At 38.6% G+C, this 22,639-nt stretch overlaps 1 protein-coding gene and 1 long non-coding RNA gene across 4 annotated transcripts in view; one reads left to right on the top strand and one right to left on the bottom strand.

Annotated features, from left to right (window-relative positions):
• Positions 1 to 22,639, top strand: part of LOC105612199 (uncharacterized) — a 132,050-nt gene that overhangs the window by 85,527 nt on the left and 23,884 nt on the right. Inside the window, exons 2-3 of one of the 3 annotated variants that reach the window (XR_009601056.1) lie at positions 1,264 to 1,392; positions 5,678 to 10,725. This is a non-coding gene — a long non-coding RNA (uncharacterized LOC105612199). Of the gene's footprint in view, positions 1 to 1,263; positions 1,393 to 5,079; positions 5,615 to 5,677; positions 10,726 to 22,639 lie in introns of those variants that run through there. The other 2 variants (XR_009601057.1, XR_009601055.1) reach the window with 2 other exon arrangements.
• AMBN (ameloblastin) lies at positions 2,893 to 14,069 on the bottom strand. The gene is made up of 10 exons (XM_060417182.1): positions 14,019 to 14,069; positions 13,027 to 13,095; positions 10,967 to 11,017; positions 9,644 to 9,691; positions 9,050 to 9,160; positions 7,359 to 7,550; positions 6,291 to 6,329; positions 5,966 to 6,025; positions 5,827 to 5,871; positions 2,893 to 3,541 (listed from the first exon to the last, which is right to left on the bottom strand). Exons 1-10 carry the CDS (start codon positions 14,031 to 14,033, stop codon positions 2,993 to 2,995), a joined length of 1,179 nt encoding a protein of 392 aa, XP_060273165.1. The 5' UTR covers positions 14,034 to 14,069; the 3' UTR covers positions 2,893 to 2,992.

The following is a 22,639-nucleotide window of genomic DNA, read 5'->3' as shown; positions in this document are numbered from 1 at the left end:
ATCCATACATCTGGTTTCACGGGGAGTTCTGTATGACTAGAATAAGCAGATATCCAGGTTTACCCTAGGTAGTACTGGTTTATACCTGTTGGTCTGCATTATTCATCATTCATGACACCACTTTTCATTGTCAAAAGTATCCTAATTTGGAGAATCAATTATGACTACCCTATATATGATCAATTAATGAATAGAAAGGAATGTGTGCCTGGTTTATGGATTTTTGTACTCTAGCATCTGCTGGAAGTGTACAGTTAATACCGCACAAGCCCAGTGAGTGGACAGAACTCCAAATAGTATATCTGGTGTCTCTTATGTATGGAAGGACAAATGGTTTGAGATATTGATCAATACCAACTCAGGGTCAACACCAGACTGGTCAGCTGCTCAAGGAGTCAAAAAGAACAAAACTGGACAATTACTAATAAGGATGTCTAGAAGGCAGGCTACTTAGATGTTTTAGAATGGGCTATAGTAGGAAGATATTTATTTCTTACGTAAATGTCCAGTGGAGGGGAGTCACAGTGGAGGAAATTCCCAGTAATTAAGATGGCTCCTCCTGTGGGGTATATTGAACCCACCTTGGTGTTTGCTCATGGACTGGTGCTTGAAGTGATATGGTATCAACAGCTTGGTATCCCCCTTGTCAAAGCTGATCTAACCATTAACACAATTAAGTGCCCACCTGCCAATAGCAGAGACCAGCTTTGAGCCTGTTATATGACATCAGGGAAACCAGCATATGTGGTCTTGTAAATGCTTGCTCTGAATTCCAAAGAAGGACAAAAGGGGTAGGGTATGGAGTGTGAATGGAAAAGCACAATTTCATCAGATAATGGGAATATTCCATTTCTCCACTATTACTGAAGCTATTTTGTTAGGTTCTCCTTATGAAAAGGATCAGTAGGAAAAGAAGGAAACTACTATGATGTAGCAATTCTATTTGTGGACTTTATCTCGTTTAGTGTTCACAGCAACCCTGTGGGGTGAGTTGCACTCTGACTCCCTTAGGGACATGAAAACACAGGAGCAGAGAGACAAAGTCTCCACTTTCAAAGACTCATAGATAATTAGATGTGATGTCAAGGTTTGAACTCATACCTGTCTTTAATGGAGACTTTTTAGGAGACTGTCTGGAATGCTAAGGTGGGTCTCAGTGGGTGTCTGCTGGCTACTGTGGCCATCATTCTCTTATCCTTGCACTTTTGCCAGAGCCACTATGGGACGCAAACTGAATTTTTATCCCCCGAATCTCTCCTTCAGTTCCAGCCCATGGAGTGGGAGTGAGCAGAGCTCACCTGAAGAGAGGGAGGAAATAAGAGCTCTGCCTGAAGAGAGGGAGCAAATAAGAAGTGGCTGCATGGTCCTGTTAAGGCTCTTGAAATAGCCCAGGTGAGGAGGCATGTCAGGGCTCTTTTCCTTGGCTTATTCTCCAAAATCTCCACAAGAGATGGAGGGGAATCTGAGTTGCACAGACTCTGAGGCCTGGTCTGGGCATCTTGAGAGGAAATGGAGAGAATGAGGGAGTAGGCTACTTTTTAGGGGTGAGGTGACTTTTCAGATCTGGCCTTGGAACCTCTTGATTTAGGCAAGTAGCCCTGGCTGATAAAACCCTAGCTTTGGTGACAAGTACTGATCATTATCTGGGTTCCTTTTTCCCACGTTATGTTTCACAGAAATGAGCTAATTCTCACATGATGCCCACATGACTCTTGGGTTTCTTCTTCTTGGAGGCCTCATTCTGCAGATGCTTTCGATACTGTTCTGAGAAAACTTGTGTGATTCCCTCCCAGCCCCTTGCATACTCCCAATCTTAGCCTGGAGATGCCCTAATCTCTCTGGTTCCTGGGTACTCTGTACTTGATCTTGTTATAGCATTTTTCACATGTGTTAGGGGGTTGGGGATATCTAATCTGCAGTGCTGTTGTGAGATAATACATGTAAAGCACTCAAGTTTGGCCTTGAGTGGCTGTTTTTGTTATTGTGTCTGTGTGTGTGTTAGTCGCTCAGTTGTGTCCATTTCTTTGTGATCCTATGGACTGTAGTCTGGCAGTCTCCTCTGTCCGTGGAATTCTCCAGGCAAGAATACTGGAGTGGATTGCCATTCCCTTCTCCAGGGAATCTTCCCCACCCAGGAATTGATCCTGGGTCTCCGTCATTGCAGGCAGATTTTTTACCATCTGAGCCACCAGATTTTTGTTATTACTGTGGTTGTTTGTCTACTTGTCAATCACCCCTGTTGAAAGCTCAGAGGCAGGGGCTGTCTGTGTCCCTGTTCTCTAGCACAGTGCTGAGGACATCAGTAGATACTCAAACTTGCCAGGAAAGGAAAACAAGTTGAATAAAATGAGTTAAAGAGTAGCAAAGGCAGGGCATGAGTATGCTTCTCTTAACCATTTAAATATATGTAAATAATAAATAATTCCTGATATTTTCAGTGAGAAAAATTCTTTATTTAAAATAGGCTAGATGTTTTTACTAGATTAAATAAAATACTCTACAAATGAGAATTTTAAATCCAGTAAACCAAACCCAGTAATACCAGTCAGGGATTGTCGACCAGTCCCCGTTTAATAACGTTTGAATGAAATAACTTATAATTCTAAGAATATGTGCCTTTGCTTAAAGAAAAATTTCCGAAGTACTGTCACATTTCCTGGATATAACAGTGTCATGCTAGCGGGAGAAATTCTGTAATGCCAAGATAGCTAAGAAACAGTGATTTTCAAATGAAGAGACCCTTTGACTTGCTCTGATGTTATTAATAGTATTTCTAAATCACAGAGACAGGCGGCACATTTTATTTCAATAAGAGAATGAAAGCAAGAAGGGGACCTACACTATTTCTAGCCACTTGTGTTTATTAATATGTGCTTAGCACTTTTAATGCCTTTGCTGCAGAAGGGTAATAAGTGTTTTCGCAAACAGATATGCTATGGGGACAAAGCTGGGGAGCTTGTGCATACAGAAAGTAGCCGATATCTCCAGACTCTCAGGGCTCTTGGAAATGCCACGCATCATGCTTGATTTGGGGCTGCTGGGCCTTGTTTCTTGGCATCAATGGGTGCTGAGTGTCAGGGGTTGCTGTGGAGTCCATGGTCGTTTCTTCCTGGAGACCCAGAGTTGTGGTCTCATCAGCACCGTAGGTCTCATAAACCTCAGCTAATCCAGGGGTCATCAGTGGGTCGGCAGCTGCTGGGGTGACTCCCCTAAGGAATCCCCTGCTGCGCCCTGCAGGGCCCCTTGCCAGGTTGGGAATATTGCCCTCAGGATTAGCAAGAAGCCCTCCGAGGGCACCAGGTGCTAGCTCTGAAAGGAGAGCTGGGCTTTCCGGATCGGCTAGGTGGGCCTCCGGCACGGGGGAGTCTTGTGCACCTCCTTCTCCCTTCTCTGGGCCTTTGGTTGCAGCGACTGGGGAGTCAAACTCCAGAGTAAAGTCCCCAGCCATGTCTGGGTTCTGGGGCATCCCTCCAAGGCTGGGCCTCATGCCTCCAAATCCTGGGAATATGGCTCCATAGGCCACGGGGCCTCCTCTTCCTCCCTGGAAAAAACCATTTACCAAAGACACTATTGTCACATACTGTTAACTATACCATGCAATTATACCTGGTCAAATTCACAGAGAAGCCGCAAAAACCTGATAGGGAACAGGGAATTGGCTGACAGCTTTGCATAAACACATTTCTCACTAAATTGACTTCTGCATTTTTCTGAGTGGGGCTCTCACTTCTTTGAAAGGGAGATGAAGACCCTTTGAATGTTTGCTGAAAGGAAAGAAGAGAAGCAGGGAAGTAGGGAAGAACCACGTCTACAGGCAAAAGGTAGTTTGAATTTAGTTTTAAGAAGACAATAAGCAGCTGAAATGGGCAATACCACTGTAAAACAAACATAAATCTGATCCATTCCTAAATAGGTTGAGCAGAGTTTTGGAGGACCTTATCAATATAATTTCTCAGTATCTCTCAAATTAATGAAGAGAAGCCCCATGTGGTATTTTTTCTTTAAAATTTTTTTCTTCCTTCCTTCTTTCGTTCTTCTTCCCCTCCTTCCTTCCTTCCTCTGGAAAAATGGTAACATTTCCTTCCTGTGGACAGTTAAAATTCTAGAACTGACCATGTTTCCTTTTTTTTTTTCCTTTGTTGCAAAACATTTCAGAACCAAAATCTTCGGCTACTTACAATGATTGTGCATGGCCTTATAACTTACATATCTGTATTCTCATTTTGACTCATTTTAAAATTCTAACTTCAGTTTTTTTGGTTATATTTATTGTCTTTTTTATAAGCTACAGGAAAATCTTTTAAGATTGAGGCAGAATATAAACAAGTTAAATAAAATTACAAACTGAAAATTGTCATTTGAATTTTCACCCTGTTTTGTAGAGTCAGTTGTGTTTGTTGTGTTATGTAGGGTCAGTACTTTTTCCTCTTACCTTCTCATGGCTCTCCACCCTCAGATTTTCACATCATCTCCTCCAGAGATGGTACTATGAACCCCTGGGCTGTGACCCTTATCACATTATCTGCTCTGGTATCTATTTTTCCCACTGATTAGTCTGTAAACTCCTTGAGATCAGAAACCTTATTTTATTTAACTTATCTCCAGAGGATCTTTTTACATGTCTTACTCACAGAAGGCATTCAATAATTTGAGATTTGAATTTTCTTTGAGGGATAGCATGCTAATGTATATTTATTAATTTGATATGATCTGTATTTATTAATTTGATGTGATTTGATAATGACATTTTACTTTAGTATGGTTTTGTTTTGTGTTCTAACAGATATAACATAGAAATTTCTGAGAGAAAAAGTCCAATTGTGAGTCTGTTAAAATTTTAAAGTTGTAATATGCATGGATAATGATAACAGAGTAAGAATGTACTTGACTTAAGTCATTAATGTACTTGGAATTTTACAATAATCAAATTTTAAATTTGGTTAATTTTTTTCTTTTTGATCTCTCAATTTTGAGGTCTAAATGATTTGTTATTTTGTTGAGTTTGTTGTTTTGAGGGGTTAAATGGTCTGAGAAGTAAGGGGAACTTTATGAACCGTGTGTTTCTTTTTTGGTTTGAAGCATTTGCTGTTCAATAATGATGGCTTTTCAAGAGATGTTGCTCCTGTGCTCCTGTGCATTCAAGAAATGGGGCAAAATTCTATGTGCAAGAATGCTCATCACTCAGAAACAGTTGCATGGGAAATGTGATGACTCTTTGCATGCTGCTTCAGAATCCAGCGTTTGGTTTTGGAGTGGAACAGCCTGAGTCCCATGTTGTGTATTCAGCTACATTCATGGCCAGTGCCTCTTGCAGCCAGTCATCTGTGACTGTTCTCCCTTGGCCACTGTTTTAAGAAGAGTTTGAAGACATTACTCACCCCCATTTCTTCTGAGCTCATGATGCCAAGTCTGGCAGGAGCGTTCTGTTCAAAAAGAAACGCTGAATCATATTATGAACCAGCTGACTCCTATTATCTTTGTAGATACTCAAGAAAAAAGTCAATTGGTCTTTCCTTAAACCTTAATATTAATGCTGTGTCCAGAGGTGGAGTAAAGTGGAGAGTTGAATCATTATTGAATAAATGTGGCCAATTTGGATAATTCCGACAGAAAATTTATTTACCTTTTCTTTAATGCCATTGTGTGTGTGTGTGTGTGTGTGTGTTTGTATGCCCAGCCAGAATCATCCATATAGGAAATGTGCCTCCTTGCCATTTCGGTTGCTAACTTCGGCAGTCAGAAAACATGGGATCTGCTGTTGGAGACCTGGATTTTATAATATTATCTCCTAAGGTAACATTTAATTAAAATAGGATAAAGACTTACCAGTTGATTTGCTCCATAGGTCACGTAAAATATTCCTGGGTAAAGCTAAATATAAATACAATAATCGTCACATAATCCATTCCCAAGAGAAAAGTTTTGAAATAAATTACAAACAGAGAAATGGTATAAAAAAACTTACTGGAGATGGTTTATTTTGTGGCATTGGTCCCCGAGATATCAAATGGGCTATTGGAAACATCTTTAAATGGTAGAAAGAGAATAAACAATTCATATTTGCTATAACACAGCAAACCTCCCATTACAGACATTTCTAAGAGTTATATGAAATACATTTTCAGATGAATTACTAAGATAAATTTAAGTGTTTAATATTTAAGAAAACAAAGCAACCCATTATACTTCATATTTATGAATATATGGGACAATTAAAATTTTTTACTCTTCTTCCTTAAAGTATTGAGATGTATTTCCCAAGAAAGTATCTTATTGAGATTTGTACTTACCGGTGGATCTTGTAGATCAGCAAAATCCATTCCTGGCAGCTGCATTACAGATAAATATTAAAATTACTGAGCAATCAGAATAGACAAAATGAACTTAAAGGGTTCTGATCCTTTTTACAATTACATAAATAAACAATCTAAAATGAATTTCCATGTTTTTAGTTTCATTTCAGCTTGGAGGATACAACCTACAAGATTACAATTGCCCCTTCCTGACACGACTCAAGTGCACAGTAGGGGGATGTATCATGTCTCACAAATTTGTTTGGTCTTGCAGCATAGAAAGTAATGAATTTTGGGATCAGAGCCTGTCAGGTTGGTTTGAATCCTGGCCCTGTCACTTAATTTTTGTGTGATACTGGGAACATTTTATAACCTCTCCGTATCTGTTCTTTTTCTCTTAAAAAAAAAGATGATTATGTTTATCTGTATAGGATAGGAGTCAGGATGATATTGGAGAATGTTAAGTGCCTGCCACATACTAGTTACATGGTAACTTCCTTTTCTGTCCATTGCTTTTTTCTCTAGTTTATCACACAGTACTTTTGCTTGATTGTCTTCTCTACCACCAGAAAGGAGTATCTCACCCCACGAGACAGGGAAGCCTGGTGTGCCACAGTTCATGGGGTTGCAAAGAGTCAGACACAGCTTAAAGACTAAACTACAAACAGCAGCTACCAGACAGAGAAATGGTAATGCACCAATACTGCTTGCAATGCTGAGAGATCAATCACTGTTCTCAGTCTTCTAGCACTGAAAAAGAGCTTGATGATAGGAAGCCTGGACTTCTCTGGACTATCTTATTTTCAGTGAAAGCTTTCACTTTTGCAACTAAGAGACCAGTCTTATAGAACAGGATCTTTTAGAATCCATACTCCCCATCTCAGATGGCAGAGGGCAGGAGTGGATATCTGTGTTCTACTCCCAAATATGTCAATTGCTCAGACACATATTTGTATTTTCGTGCATTATACCCAAAGCTCTGATTATTTAAATGTGCTCTGCAAATCGGTTTTCGTTCACTAAGTTAATGGATGATCCTGACAGGACTTCAGAGAAAGGAGGTACCTCGGTCGTTGGTGGCTTTTCTGATGGCGCCACCTGCTGTTCAACCATCGGCCCCTCTGCTTGCTGCAAGGGCGGATGTCCCTGGTAAATCGGAGGCTGAGGTACGCCCTTCTGGACTGCGTTCTGCATGGAGGTGACAACGGTGGGCTGGAGGAAAGGTTTCTGTCCTGGCTGTTGAGGCTGCAGGGATGGCTGCGATGGGAGAGGTGGGGGATGCACAGGCAAAGAATATTCATACTGCAGAGAAATTTGAAAGGAGCGTCAGGAAGTGATGGCTCACTGAACTGTGGGGTCTAGAATTTCTAAAGCGAAAGGTCTTGGGGAACTTTGAACTTGCGAGAGAGTCTATGGGACTTGCCTTGAAGTTGTGTTACATAGAGAGCATCTATTTGCTTAAAAGCAATGCTATTTGGGTAAGACTGGTAGGTGTCTACCTCCCTTGCTTCCACTGGGACTGACTACCACTGCTCACGTGGATGGGAAGCTATATGAACTTCTGGGTAGAACAAGCTATTTCCTCCTCTGGGTTCCTCCAACTGCCTCTGTGTATTTCTGTTACCATCTTCTCAGTGGATTACAATGATTTATGTCATGTCTTTATTCCTTCTTCAACTAATACAGAATACGCTGTCTTATTTATCTTCATAGCCCCAGGACTTAACTAGCTTCTAAGTTCCTGGCGCATGATAGATGATATATACATATCTTTTTTTTGAAAGAGAAAGGACAACCAAATAAAATATCAACTGAATTCTGGCATCATGAATTCAATTTGGAAATAATCATATGGAGAAAGAATCACCCTTAACGTAATTTACTGTCCCACTAAATGTAGCTTTGTCAGTAATGCTGTTTGTTGTGGAAAATCATCTGAAATCAAAGCTTCCTGTTCAAGTAACCATGCTTGGTTGCTCCTCTTTGAAATGACCTATTGTGAATAGCTCCCTATGACTTTTAAATTGGTTGCAGCCACTTCAAAGTGGCTTAGAAGTTTCACCACAATGTGAACTCTGATTTACCTCTTCAAGCATTTCCCATCTCTAAACTCCCGGCTTTCATTAGTATTTATACTTCATTCATTAGTTATACCTCACAACTCAGCACCTTGCAATGTGTTGTTTTGTCTTTTCCCCTAATCTGATGTGAAATTTCATAAACTTTGGAGCCATTCTTAAATGACTTCACTTTCACTCCCAATCTATGGAGTGAAAGCCAACCTATCATTTGGCTTATGTATTTATTAGGCACCAAATAAATAATAATTAGCTGATTAATATATTAATTGCTACAGGGCTCATGGTGTTTTAACTAGGACTTTGGCATCATTTTAAATGTGTCTTTTAGTATTTAGGGAATCTTGACTAAAATTAGATTTTTCTAAGATATCGCCTGTTTTCGAGTCTAGTTTATTTATTATTACTGTTCATATCTTTAACATAGGTCTCTTTTATTTTGGAAGCCATAACTTCCTATTTGAAATAGATATACAAAATGGGTTGAAATTCTGGACCATTTCATTTTAAATTTTCCTAAGTGCTAAAAACAGTTATAGATTTTGATTTATTTTACTTGGGTTTTTTTGTATTCATTACTGTTACCTGTCTGTGGTTAGTATAGGACAACTTAGAGAAAGCAAGCAGAGGAATATTTTAAAGCTTGAAGTTTCAGACACGCTGATGCAACTAACTTACCTGTTGAGTTTCATGTTCCCTTGGTCTCATCCATGGGAGAGAGGAATGTGGTGGGAGAAGACCATTCATCCACAAAGAATTAAATGATTTCCCAAAGCCAAATCTTGAATACTAAAGACATGGAGAAAAACAAAAGTATGATTACATTTCAGTGTTGTCTTGGTTTTAATTTTCTAAAAAGATCACAGAAAGTGCAGAAATAGCAAAAGTAAGAGTGATATTCATTAATGTGGATAGGTAAGTCTTCCAATAGATTTGCTTTCTATTCTGAGCCAGTTTGCAATATTTCCATAAACTTGTGTGAGATTTTGCTTTTTTAAAAGCATTCATATTTTGGGCTGTATAATAAAATTGATAATACAAAAAAGAATTTTTTTGTACTAAAGAAAATTCAACATTATTTTTATTTTTTTCCTACTATCCCATCCTAGGTCCTTATTTTGTTTTAGGTTATTTCAGTTACTCTTTGCTCTTTTAGTAGTTAGGATATTGTTTATTCACAAGCAAATTTTATGAATTACAATGCTGCTGCTAATATCACTACCACAAATACCATGAATATTTGCAATAAGAAATATTTGAAAATACGATTACCTGAGAAAGCAGGTTTAATCCCTGCAGACTTCCCAACTGTCTCATTGTCTATCAAGAAAAAGAAAACTCAGTTAGTGTTTGCCACATATGTTCCTTTTGTGTATGACACAATTGATTTTTCAACATATCATAATATTAAGACAAAGTTTGGGGTGGGTCAACTTGAATAAGATAGGAGACACAAATCATCACTGAAAAGTGGAGATGTTAAATATGATTCTGCCATTGTTGTTATTATTGCTATTAAAATAGTAAGCTTTTTATCATTAATTAAAAGAGAGATAATATCACTTAAGTGGAGGTCATATTGAAACATGGGAAAATAGCCCATTCAACTGAAATATCAGTGTAATCATGAAGACATTGTCTCATTGACTCTTTTCCTCCCATTTAATTTACTCTGCCTTTTACAAATACAGCCCAAAGAGAAATTTGGAAAAAAACACGTACACACACAAGCAAACAAACTAAAGCAAATCAAAACAAAGCAACCCTACCACTTTCCCAAGTTAAAAAAAAAACCCTCAAAATAATAAATATAAAAAATACTGGGGAAAATGATATCTAGATAGATGGTCAAGAATGCTGCCAATTCTAAAGTCAATTTCATTTTTTCCTGGGGAGAGGTTTAGAAGGCTTTGAGTTGAGGTTAAGCTAGAAAGTAAGAAAAAAAGTAACTCAATGAAACTAGCTTCCATGTGAAAAAAGCTTCTAGCACATACAAGTATCGATTTCCTTTAGACTGTCATGATATAAATAAATTTTGTAAGACCTTGTGAAAAATTTGTAATCTCATAAACATTTTTCTATTCTTAACTGTGTATATTTTCTACTGACACCTGAAACATTTCTATTTTGCTGGGATTTTCTAAGCAGAGTATATATTAGTTATAAGAACTGCAATAAGACAGAGTCTATGCAGGAGGTAGCATCTTACAGTGTTAATGCTCATTTACAATTAAATTTTGTGAGATAAACTTTCCTCATGGGAACTTTATCATACGCTGTAATGAGAACGAACTAAGTATAAATCATTTGTGAATTCAGAACAATGTGTTTTAATAAATGTATTAAGTATTAAATATTAGTATTGCTTTGATTTGCATACAGATGGTATTCTAAAGACCGAAACACCTGAAAATTTAAAACTGCAGTAAAATTATAAGGTGAGGCTCTAATAAATGTCATAAACTTCTCTAGAACTTCACAGGAGGACAACCACTGACTTCTGGCTCAGAAAACTGAGAAACAGCCCTTGTATTTCTCTCTTATCAGAAACAAACCAATGTAACGATTGTATGTAAATACTCTGACAATACATACCTCAAGGCTCAAGCTGGCCATGCCTGGTATCCCAGGTTGCTGAGGAAACGCCTAAATGGAAATAAGAATAATTGGTGTTCTCTTTCAAGAGAAACCCACCCCCCACCACTTTTTTTTTTAATGATGAGAAACTTTCTTACACACTTAAAATAGAAAAACACACCAGTACATAGTTTTCCTCTGTGAGCAAGAATTTCAAGAACATTTTTCTGAGCATATGTTATCCACTTTCTTACTTTTTAACACAGGGGAAATCCCACCATCTGAGTCATGGTGCTGATTTCTCCAAATAATTCAGTTTTGCAAATGGATAGAAGGAAAAGAGCTATAAATGTGTAGCAAATACTCCAAGAAGAGAAAAAAGTTAGCTGGGTAGGCAAAAAGAGTGATATATGTGTATGTGTGTGTGTGTGTGTGTGTGTGTGTGTGTGTGTGTGTGTGTGTGTGTCTGGTGAGCAAATTGTTCAGAATTTTAGGGAATGTGAGAGTTTACCCTTCTTTCCTCCTATTGGCCAGTACGAAAATAAGGTAACAGGAACATATTCAACTACAGGACAAAGAATACTTTGCTTCTATTTATCTAAGTCATGCATTAGTGAACAATATTTACATGAATGTAGATACAGGATATCTTTCCCAGTGGGAAGTAAAAGAACATCTGATTGGGCAGGCAGTCAGTTGACAATCCTAAGCAATTTTCCTCTTTCTCAGAGTGGACCTGATTGACACAGTTGTGGACCATTATAGGTTCCAAGAGTGTCAGGGGGTTAGATTGATGGTTGGTGGCTGAGGTGACCCCAGTGTCAGTATCATACGAAGGTCAGCTAAGGTGGCAGTTTTTTTTTTCATTTAAAATTCACGTTGAGGAATGGAATAGAAACTTTTTATTTGTAGAATGGAGGTTTTCATCCTAGTAGTCAGTTTTCATTGCCACCCCTCCTTTCCAAAATATTTTAAGACACCCAAAGAACTTTTGTCTCAAGAAATGTAAATATTTAGAGTTCATTTGAGGCCATTTACAAGGTTCTCAAGATAAGAGACCACGTCACATTTATCTTCATGTCTCCAATTCCAGCATGTTGCTGGATTCATGGTAGGTGCTTAGTCAATGTTTCCCAGATTCATGTAGGAGCTGAATAAAGTCTTCATGTAAACTGAATCACATACTATTGATGGGAGTAGGTCAGTGCTCAAAGGATGATATTCATATGAAATCATCTCAGTCTATGAGAGAATGTGCCAGGTGCAGGACTGTGTAACACACCATTAGCTCCATTGCCATGGCCTGTTTTCATTTAAGAAACTTAAGCTTTCGGTCACACAGTATCTCTCTATAAAGCAAATCTGTTGGTAATTGCTAGCTTCAAATGGAATTACTTAGCTCAGTTTTGTAACCATAGGAATTTGGCTAATATTGTTCTTTTAAAAATGAAGAAGAAAATGTACCTTACTTTTTTGGAGAAATTTCTTCTTTCTATTTCACTTTCATAATGATAGCAGGTAGTTGATAATAAATCTGTGCTGTGACATCATTGGAGACCACATACATCTTATAACTGAGTTGAATAAGACCAAACTCTGAGTTGAACAATGGGAGTTGTCTTTGGAATATTTAAAATATCTTTGTGAATAGGAAAATTACATATTTGGCTATTGCTTTTGGTTGGTAAGGCTTTTCCCTGTGGCTTAGTGGTAAACAGCCTGCGTGCAATACAGGAGATCCAGGTTCCATCCCTGGGTTGGAAAGATCCCCTGGAGAAGGGAATGGTAATCCACTGAAGTATTCTTTCCTGGAGAATTCCATGGACAAGGGAACCTTGCAGGCTATAGTCCATGGGGTTGCAAAGAATCAGATAGACTGAGAAACTAAAACTTTCATTTTTTACTTTCTTTTTGGACTGTAAAGGCTGACATCTAGGCAGCTATAACTTTTCACTCAATAGGAAGATACCACTGGATTAATCCCAATGAGCCCCTGTATGGACACTCAGCTAGGTCCTTCAGTGTTGTCTGTTGTCTGGTTATGTCTCTACTAGGGTACCCCCAGAGGACTGACTTACCGGCACTGCAGAACTCATTTTCAGGAGGCACAGGATCAGTATCACGTCCTTCATTTTGAAAAGTGGGATCTGAAACGGAGTTGGATTGGAGAATCAAATCAGATGAATTTTTATCTCAGAATGGTTTAAAGACAATATTTCCGTTAGCCAAATCTCTGCTTTTTCCAAACAACTAGATTCAAAAACAAAACAACTAAATATTGCTAAACAACAAATTTTTAGAATGAATTGATGAAGAATTTAAAAAATTTCTAAGTGCTTTTTTTTTTTTAAACAAAGCTACCACCTAAATGAACATGTGGGAACACTTCCATGAATATTCTATAACTTCATTTCATAAAATATATTATGAATTTAAAAATCCCTTCCACTATGTGAAATGTTCATCTATAAAGTTTGAGTCACAGAATTTTATACTTTGTTTCCTTCCAGAGTAAATTTTTGAAATGCATTTTAAAATGTAATACAACCAACAGTCATTTCATAACAAACCTTTATGTGCAGGTATAAAGGGTGTACCATTCTATGTTTAGTTTATCCAGGAAACCGTGCCAAAAATTATCTTTTAAAAATAAAAATGAACTAAATATTTTAATTTCCTTTGATATTAGTGTAAAATATGTCTCTAAATAGAGTTTTCCTCTTTCTAAAATGAATTATCTCTCATTTATTCTGTGAACTCAAAAGGCACTTTACATTTACACGAACAGAAATCTGACTAGGCAAAAGATTTGCTCAACTTCCTATACTTTTCCAAATTTAATACTGTCACTAATAATCACAAATAACAAAAAAGTCGAAAGATAAGTCTTTTCCCCTTAGCTGAAAGGGTATTAGGCATGTCTTCTTGGGAACATGCTAATAATGGTTCACCATAAGCTATTATTCAGCTTACGGTGACAAATGAAGATAAAACCTCTTTATAAAAGCTGCCTGGAGATAGGAGAAAAGAACTAACAGGAACACATGGAAATTATAAAATCACATTTTACCTTCAATGCTGGCATGCACTGTGCTCTCAGGGCCTTGCGATGCCAACCAAGACAGTTCTAAGAAAAGAAGATTAAAACTTTTTTCTGGACTGTGCCTGGGACTCACTCTGTATCTCTCATTCAGGGAAGACCTGAAACCTTTATTTAAAGTGCCAATCCACCAATCAAAGTAAAGCTCAATGGGAGGGAAAAAAACTGTAACAGCTCTGCTCCTGCAATTAGCCCACACCCTTTTATTTCATGCAAGGACACTGGGCCAGTGGAGTCTCATTATTTTTAATTGTAACTCAACCCCTGTATTTATTCAGAGAACTCAATTGCAGGGGAGACAGTGAAGGAATAATGAACATAAACTCTGAAGACAATCATTTTGGTGAGCTAGGGGAAATATATGTAAAACAGACCATTATCTGTTTTGTGTAGGTTTTTAATCTTCAGGTAAAGCTAGTGACCCAGTGCCAGTATTCTCAAGAGTTTCACCTTCATATTTGTTGTGGTGAAAGTAAATCCTCTCCTTTCCCCTCAACATACACACACTCTAGAAGGAAACACTGAAATAACTTTCTGGGCCTGGAAGAGAGGATAAAAACATTAGATGGATAATGAATATATTATGACTTTTTCCTCAGAGTTTCCTAGATATTTTCATATCTGAAGATGATAGACTAGAGATAGACAAACTTTTGCAAAAAAATTGCAGCTGGACCCTCTGAAATAATCACCTCAGGTGAACCTTTAGTGCCTGGTCATTGCAGGGAGAGGGACATAAATCAGGATATTCTCATGAACCAATGGAGCCCATGGGCTCCTCCATGAACTACTCTCAGTTCATTCTTCAGACAGAACCATTTTCAGGCATTTAGTATTCATCCAGGTTAGTAAGTCATATCTGTGTCACGTAAACAGCCAACATCAACATGAATGGGATTTTCTCTGTGAATAGATACGAATGTCTTGGATATGGATCGAACTTTAGCTGCTTTTGCTATTTCTCTGCCCCTCCTTGTCTTTCCAAAAGTATGATTTCAGATGTGGTAGAGATAAGCATTTAGGACTACTTTCTTGAGAAAGGATGAGTAAGCACACTCTTCAAGGAAGCAGAGATCTTGACAATTACAGGGAATGTTGAGGAAGCTGGTATTTTGGGAGAAAGATTTCTTCATACCCAAGTTAGGTCTAACTATCAAATAATGTTATCTAAGAAGCTGTGCCTGAAAAACTCCATTCGCCATTGATGAGAGATTTTAGGAGGCAAAGAAGTAAGAATCTGAATATGTTTTATAAAGAGCAGAATATTCTTGAAGTGGAATTTTTTTTTTTGTCTCTGTTATTCCAGCTCTGGTGCTTGATCAAGTCCCTTAATCTCTCTGAGCTCCACTTTCTTCCTCTGTTGTTCAGTTGCTCAGTCATGTCCAACTCTGCAACTCCATGGACTACAGTATACCAGGCTTCCCTGTCCTTCATTATCTCCTGGAGTTTGCTCAAACTATCATCCTTTGAATCCTTTGAGCATCTCATCCTCAGTCTCCCTCTTCTCTTTTTGCCCTCAATCTTTCCCAGCATCAGAGTTTTTTCCAGTGGGTCAACTCTTTGCATCAGGTGGCCAAAGTATTGGATCTTTAGCTTCGGCATCAATCCTTCCAATGAATATTCAGGACTGATTTCCTTTAAGATTGACTGGTTTGATCTCCTTGGGACCTCCAAGGGATCTCAAGAGTCTTCTCCAGCACCACAGTTCAAAAGCATCAATTCTTTGGTGCTCGGCCTTCTTTATGGTCCACATCTCACATCTGCACACATGACTACTGTAAAAACCATAACTTTGACCATATGAACCTTTATTGGCAAAGTGATATCTCTGCTTTGTAATATGCTGTCTAGCTTTTCTTCAAAGGAGCAAGTGTCTTTTAATTTCATAACTATAGTCATCATCTGCAGTGATTTTGGAGCCCAAAAAATATTCTGTCAGTGTTTCCATTTTTCCCCCATCTATTTGCCATGAAGTGAGATGGGAAAAAGCAAGAGAGTTCCAGAAAAAACATCTATTTCTGCTTTATTGACTATGCCAAAGCCTTTGACTGTATGGATCACAATAAACTGTGGAAAATTCTGAAAGAGATGGGAATACCAGACTACCTGACCTGCCTCTTGAGAAACCTATATGCAGGTCAGGAAGCAACAGTTGGAGCTGGACATGGAACAACAGACTGGTTCCAAATAGGAAAAGGAGTATGTCAAGGCTGTATATTGTCACCCTGCTTATTTAACTTATATGCAGGGTACATCATGAGAAACCCTGGGCTGGAAGAAGCACAGGTGGTATCAAGATTGCCAGGAGAAATATCAATAACCTCAGATATGCAGATGACACCACCCTTATGGCAGAAAGTGAAGAGGAACTAAAAGCCTCCTGATGAAAGTGAAAGAGGAGAGTGAAAAAGTTGGCTTAAAGCTCAACATTCAGAAAACGAAGATCATGGCATCTGGGCCCCTCACTTCATGGCAAATAGATGGGGAAACAGTGGCAACAGTGTCAGACTTTATTTTGGGGGGCTCCAAAATCATGGCAGATGGTGACTGCAGCCATGAAATTAAAAGACGCTTACTCTTTGGAAGGAAAATTATGACCAACCTAGATAGCATATTCAAAAGCAGAGACATTACTTTGCCAACAAAGGCCCGTCTAGTCAAAGCTATGGTTTTTCCAGTAGTCATGTATGGATGTGAGAGTTGGACTGTAAAGAAAGCTGTGCGCCGAAGAATTGATGCTTCTGAACTGTGGTGTTGGAGAAGACTCTTTGGAGTACCTTGGACTGCAAGGAGATTCAACCAGTCCATTCTAAAGGAGATCGGTCCTAGGTGTTCTTTGGAAGGAATGATGCTAAAGCTGAAACTCCAATACTGTGGCCACCTCATGCGAAGAGTTGACTCATTGGAAAAGATTCTGATGCTGAGAGGGATTGGGGGCAGGAGGAGAAGGGGACAACAGAGGATGAGATGGCTGGATGGTATCACCGACTCGATGGATGTGAATCTGAGTGAGCTCCGGGAGTTAGTGATGGACAGGGAGGCCTGGCGTGCTGCAGTTCATGGGGTTGCAAACAGTTGGGCATGACTGAGTGACTGAACTGAACTGAATGGAACTGAACTGAAAAAAACTAAGATCGTGGCATCTGGTCAACTGATGGGACCAGATGCCACGATCTTAGTTTTTTTGAATGTTGAGTTTTAAGCCAGCTTTTTCACTGTACTCTTTCACCCGCATCAAGAGGCTTTTAGTTCCCCTTTGCTTTTTTCCTTTCTAATGTAGGGATAATATTTATTACCTGCCATAGGCTTAGTTCAAAGATTTGGCAATATGATCAAGATATGGCAGCTGTCTGTGCTTCCCTGATGGCTCAGTTGATAAAGAATCTGTCTGCAATGCAGGAGACTCTGGTTCAATTCCTGGGTCAGGAAGATCCTCTCAAGAAGGGCACTCCAGTATTCTTGGGCTTCCCTTGTGGCTCAGCTGGTAAAGAATCCACCCGCACTGAGGGAGACCTGGGTTCAGTCCCTGGGTTGGGAAGATCTCCTGGAGAAGGGAAAGGCTACCCACCCCAGTATTCTGGCCTGGAGAATTCCATGTATGTCTAGTCCATGGGGTCTCAAAGAGTTGGACACGACTGAGTGACTTTCACTTTCTTTCACAGAAGCTATAGTGGGTGCTCAATAAATGGGTTGATTGTCCTTCATATGGAAGAAACTACAATGAAACATAGGACCATGAAGATATAGTGTGTGTGTGTGTGTGTGTGTGTGTGTGTGTGTGTGTGTGTGTTAGAGGTGGAGTAGTATTGGTAGTTAGGTCCATGAGCTCCAAGGATGTAGAGAAGGGACCTGATGGAAGGCCTTTCTTTTGTAAGGAAGTCGATGCTAAATCTATGGGATTAAGCTTCCTAGTTGACAGCTAAACATGGAAATGGTGTCTTTTACAGTTTATGAGCATGATCATCATTTTGGTAGGACTCATATGTTCTGTCTTCCTCTTAAGCCAAATATCCAATATAGGTAATATAGGTAGTGTTGCTTTTACCTTTTTAAAAACTGTTTTTCATACTCAGTCCTGGGGTTATTGTCTCCTAGATGTTTGCCTTTTAGTTTCTTTTTCCTTCAGTTTCTTGTACAGCAACATCAAGTTTATCTTCCTAAAATATTGACTTCAGCATTTCCCTGTCCCACTCGAAAACTTTTTAAGGATCCCTAAGGCTGTAATGTAAAATTCACCCTCTTTTACTAGAAAGTCAAATTAACATTTTAATTCACCTTTCCAGTCTTATCTCCCACTATGGGTATAGTAATAATGATTGTTGTAATCAGTTGAAGTTAGTCTCATTTGTCTCTAGTACAGTTTTTTATTTTTGGCTTATGTTACTGGGAAAGTTAGTACATATAATGCTAATTCATGCTATGGAAAATGTTTTAACCACCAAACATCTGGAAATTAATGTGAATATATGAATGCATATCTGATAGTGATTATAGGTGTTAAGGAGGTTACTGCAGCTGATGGAAGCCATGTAATGTTGGGCAAGACAGTACCTATATAAAGAACAACCAGAGCCCCAACTAAAAAAACTATTTCCAAAGCCCAGCAAAAATAAAAAGCCTCAGGATAACAGAAAATCTGAGCCCCTGAGGGGACACATGCCACAGAAAAAATTATAAAGAAAAATCTAGTGAAAGAAGATCCTATGGATGATGTTATTATAGCAGCTGAGAACAGAGCTGTTTAAATCCCCTCTGTGACAATGATCATGTGACACTGGGTGAGCTACTCAACTCGAATATATTTAATATTTTCATATAATAATTTAATTTGTGAAATATGGTCTAGCATAGAACAGCATGAATTTATTTTAATTTGAATAGAATACTGAAACAAAATATAGTGCTCAGTGTGTGTGCTTGCTCAGTTGTGTCCAACTCTGTGACCCCGTAGATGGTAATCCGTTAGGCTCCTCTATCTATGGAATTTTCCAGGCAAGAATACTAGAGTGGGCTGTCATTTCCTACTCCAGGGGATCTTCCCAACCTAGGGATCTAGAGATCGAACACACATCTCTTGTATCTCCTGAACTGGCAGGCAGATTTTTCACCACTGTGCCCTGTGGGAAGCCCCTTTAGTGCTCAGCACACCATCTGATGAAGGAAATGTTCAATGATCATAAGTCCTTCTTGAAGTAATGAAACATATATGCTGAAAATATGCTTCATATTGAACTCTGGGCCTTGGCTGTGCTTATTCCAGTCACCAGTGGAAACTGTAGCAACTAATTAAAATGTATAGAAATGATTTTGTGTGAGCATTCCATATGACAAAATATGGAATTTGATTTTTGCTTTGTTTTGACACATTGTCCTTTCAACTGTCTATTCCAACCAGAATTGTTTAGTCACTGTCTTCTGCCATGGTTTTTGTCTTCCTGGGTTTTGAGTGAACCTTTCTCTCTGCTTAGACTCTTTTCTTACCTCTTCACAACTTGTTTTTAAAGTTCTACGCAATTTTTACCTCTTCAGTGACTCCAACATTCCATTCCTCTGTGATAGTCCCTTCTCTGAATTCTAAACAATTGTCAGTCATTTGTCAGTAGTTCATACACTACATGGTGACTGTTTGTCATAGATCCTTCACATTTTACTTTGCAAATGGTCCTCTAAATTCTGGGATATGGTTTTCATGTCTTTCAACCATAAAAACATTCCTGTGAGAATAGAAATCACTCATTCTACTATGTTGCATCTTTTGGTTCTATGAACATCTTGAAAGTGAAAGTTAAAAGTCCCTCAGTCATGTCTGACTCTTTGTGACCCCATGGACTATATAGTACATGGAATTTTCCAGGCCAGAATACTGGAGTGGGTAGCCTTTCTTTCTCCAGGGGATCTTCCCAACCCAGGGATTGAACCCAGGTCACCCGCATTGCAGGTGGATTCTTTACCAGCTGAGCCACAAAGGAAGCCCAAGAATACTGGAGTGGGTAGTCTATCCCTTCTGTGGATGTTCCTGACCCAGGGACCAAGCTGGGGTCTCCTGCATTGCAGGCAGATTCTTTACCAACTGAGCTATCAGGGAAGCCCCCTATGAACATCATAAGAGGCAATACTTGGAATAGTATTTACCATGGGAAGGTGTTAATTTAGTGTTTTACATGTATTAATTTATTTAATCCTTATAAGGACTTCGTGAAGAAGATACTATTCTTCCTTTTCTGTTCATGATAAAGCTGATCTATAGAGAAGTGAAGTAAATTACCTGAAGTGGCAATCAAGTAAGTGGTGGAACCAGAGTTTAAGACACACATATCTGCTCTTATGCACTGTGCCAATGACATGGACAAATCAACCACTTCAAATACAGAGAAGTAAACGCAACATACTTGTCTGTAGGGAATTTATCAGCTATTTACTCAAAGGAGAGACAGACAGAAAAATAATGAAACTTACAACAAACCAACAATCATTTAATTAAAAAGCACATATAATATCAAAAGACAGAGTCCCGAATGGATTTACTGCTGAAATAAGAATGCTACAGAACAGTGATTCTCAATCAAGGATGGTGTTATTGCTCAGGGAGCATTTATAAATGTCAAGAGAATCGGGATATTTTTTGTTATCACAATTTGTAGCAGGGCATGGGGAAGGAAGGATTTGCTATTTGGCATCTAGTGAGTAGAGGCCTGAGATGCTGCTACGTATCCTACAATACACAGGACAGGCCCCTCCCTGACCAAAAAAATTATCAAGCCCCAAATGTCAACAGTGGTGAGGTTGGGAACTGCTGTAGAAGATGGCTATAAAATTTTTGAGGTTGGAGAAATACTTTGAGGCTTTCAGGTCAGATGTGAAGAGAACAGATTCATGCTGAGCCTTGAAAGAAGGATAAGATTGGCAAGATGCTCAGTCAGTAGCTGGTTTATTAAGTTTATCAGGGAGAGGATCTGATGGAGTGTCAGGCATTAAGCTTTAGTGAAAGGGAACAAGGGCAGAAAGTATTATGTCAAGGAAGGACAATTTTTAAAACTGATTTTGTATGTTAAAATAATAAAGCAATACTAAAAGTTTCATGGATCTTACACTGAAGTCTACTGTGTATAATACTAATAGCTTATTTGTACTGGCCAGTTACCATACACTTACCATGCTCCCTTGGTGGCTTGGATATGCCTGCAGTGCAGGAGATCTGGGTTTACTCTCTGGGTTGGGAAGATCCCCTGGAGAAGGGAATGACTACCCACTCCAGTATTCTTGCCTGGAGAATTCCATGGACAGAGGAACCTGGCAGTCTATAGTCCATGGGGTTGCAAAGAGTTGGATACAACTGAGTGACTAACACACTTACTATGCCCTAGATGCTGTGCTTTATATTCCTTACCTTAAATCATTTTCATGAACACCTCATGAGATAATTACTGTTAAAACTGGGCTTTAGAAAGGGTATTATGTCCTTCAGGGTTAATAAGTAGCACAGCTGGGGTCAGTCTCCAAAGACCATGTTCTTGACTGCTAGGTCACTCATAACGATTGTTAGAGCTTAGTGTTTTATAGGGCTCATTATCATGCTGGTATAGGCTAATGGTTATATCTAATTTTTAATTCTTATAAAATATAGATAATAAATTTGGGGGATACCTGATAAATTTTAGGGATATCTGTTGATACGTTGGGCTTTCCTGGTGGCTCAGATGGTAAAGAATTCACCTGCAATGTGGGAGACCTGGATTTAATCCCTGGATTGGGAAGATCCCCTGGAAAAGGGAAAAGCTACCTACTCCAGTATTCTGGCCTGGAGAATCCCATGGAGAGAGAAGCCTGGAGTGCTGCAGTCCATGGGGTCACGAAAGAGTTGGACACGACTGAGTGACTGAACTGAAGGGATAAACACTGTATTTTAAGTTGCTGGGGTGGTAGCTTCTCAAATTGATGCTTAAGACTCCTACTTTTTGACTTTTGATTATTTTATCATAAATATTTTAATTAGTAAAGATTTTTAAAATTTATATTTTAAATTATTTTCTTAGTATAATTTATCATGAATAGGATTCCTACCTGAAAGTATGCATATGTTTATTGCTCTTGATAAGTGTTGCTGAGTTATCCCAGTTTATATGTTACCAATAATTTATGTTATATTCATCTAATTTTTTTCCCCAAATTTAATACATGTAATACAATACTTCATTTTTTGTTTTTTTTTAGGTATAATTTTTTTTTGTATCATTGAAATATATTGGTTCCAGGTGTACAACATAATGGTTCAGTATTTGCTTATACTGTGAAATAATTACTGCAATAAGCCTAGTTAACACCTGTCACCATACATCTTTACTATGTGCTTTTTTCTTAGGATGATAACTTGGTGTTTCAATTTATACTTTTTTGATTTATCAAGGCAAACTATTTTCCTCACATATTTGTTTTCTAACTATATTTCTAATTTCTATAAATTGTTCATGTTTTTGCTCATTATTCTTATCATTGTGTATGTTTTATATCGGGGAAGGCAATGGCACCCCACCCCAGTACTCTTGCTTGGAAAATCCAATGGACGGAGGAGCCTGGTGGGCTGCAGTCCATGG

Source organism: Ovis aries, chromosome 6, assembly GCF_016772045.2.
Source record: "Ovis aries strain OAR_USU_Benz2616 breed Rambouillet chromosome 6, ARS-UI_Ramb_v3.0, whole genome shotgun sequence".
NCBI lineage: Eukaryota > Metazoa > Chordata > Mammalia > Artiodactyla > Bovidae > Ovis > Ovis aries.
Note: the sequence above shows the minus strand (reverse complement) of the source record. Positions and strands in the feature narration are given on the sequence as shown.

What these genes read in the sequence shown, in the direction of transcription:
- AMBN (XM_060417182.1), bottom strand. An exon ending in GATTAAACCTGCTTTCTCAG is followed by an intron (nt 9,161 to 9,643) that starts GTAATCGTATTT and finishes CCATGTCTTTAG; the next exon opens with TATTCAAGATTTGGCTTTGG. An exon ending in CTGATCTACAAGATCCACCG is followed by an intron (nt 6,026 to 6,290) that starts GTAAGTACAAAT and finishes TACCATTTAAAG; the next exon opens with ATGTTTCCAATAGCCCATTT.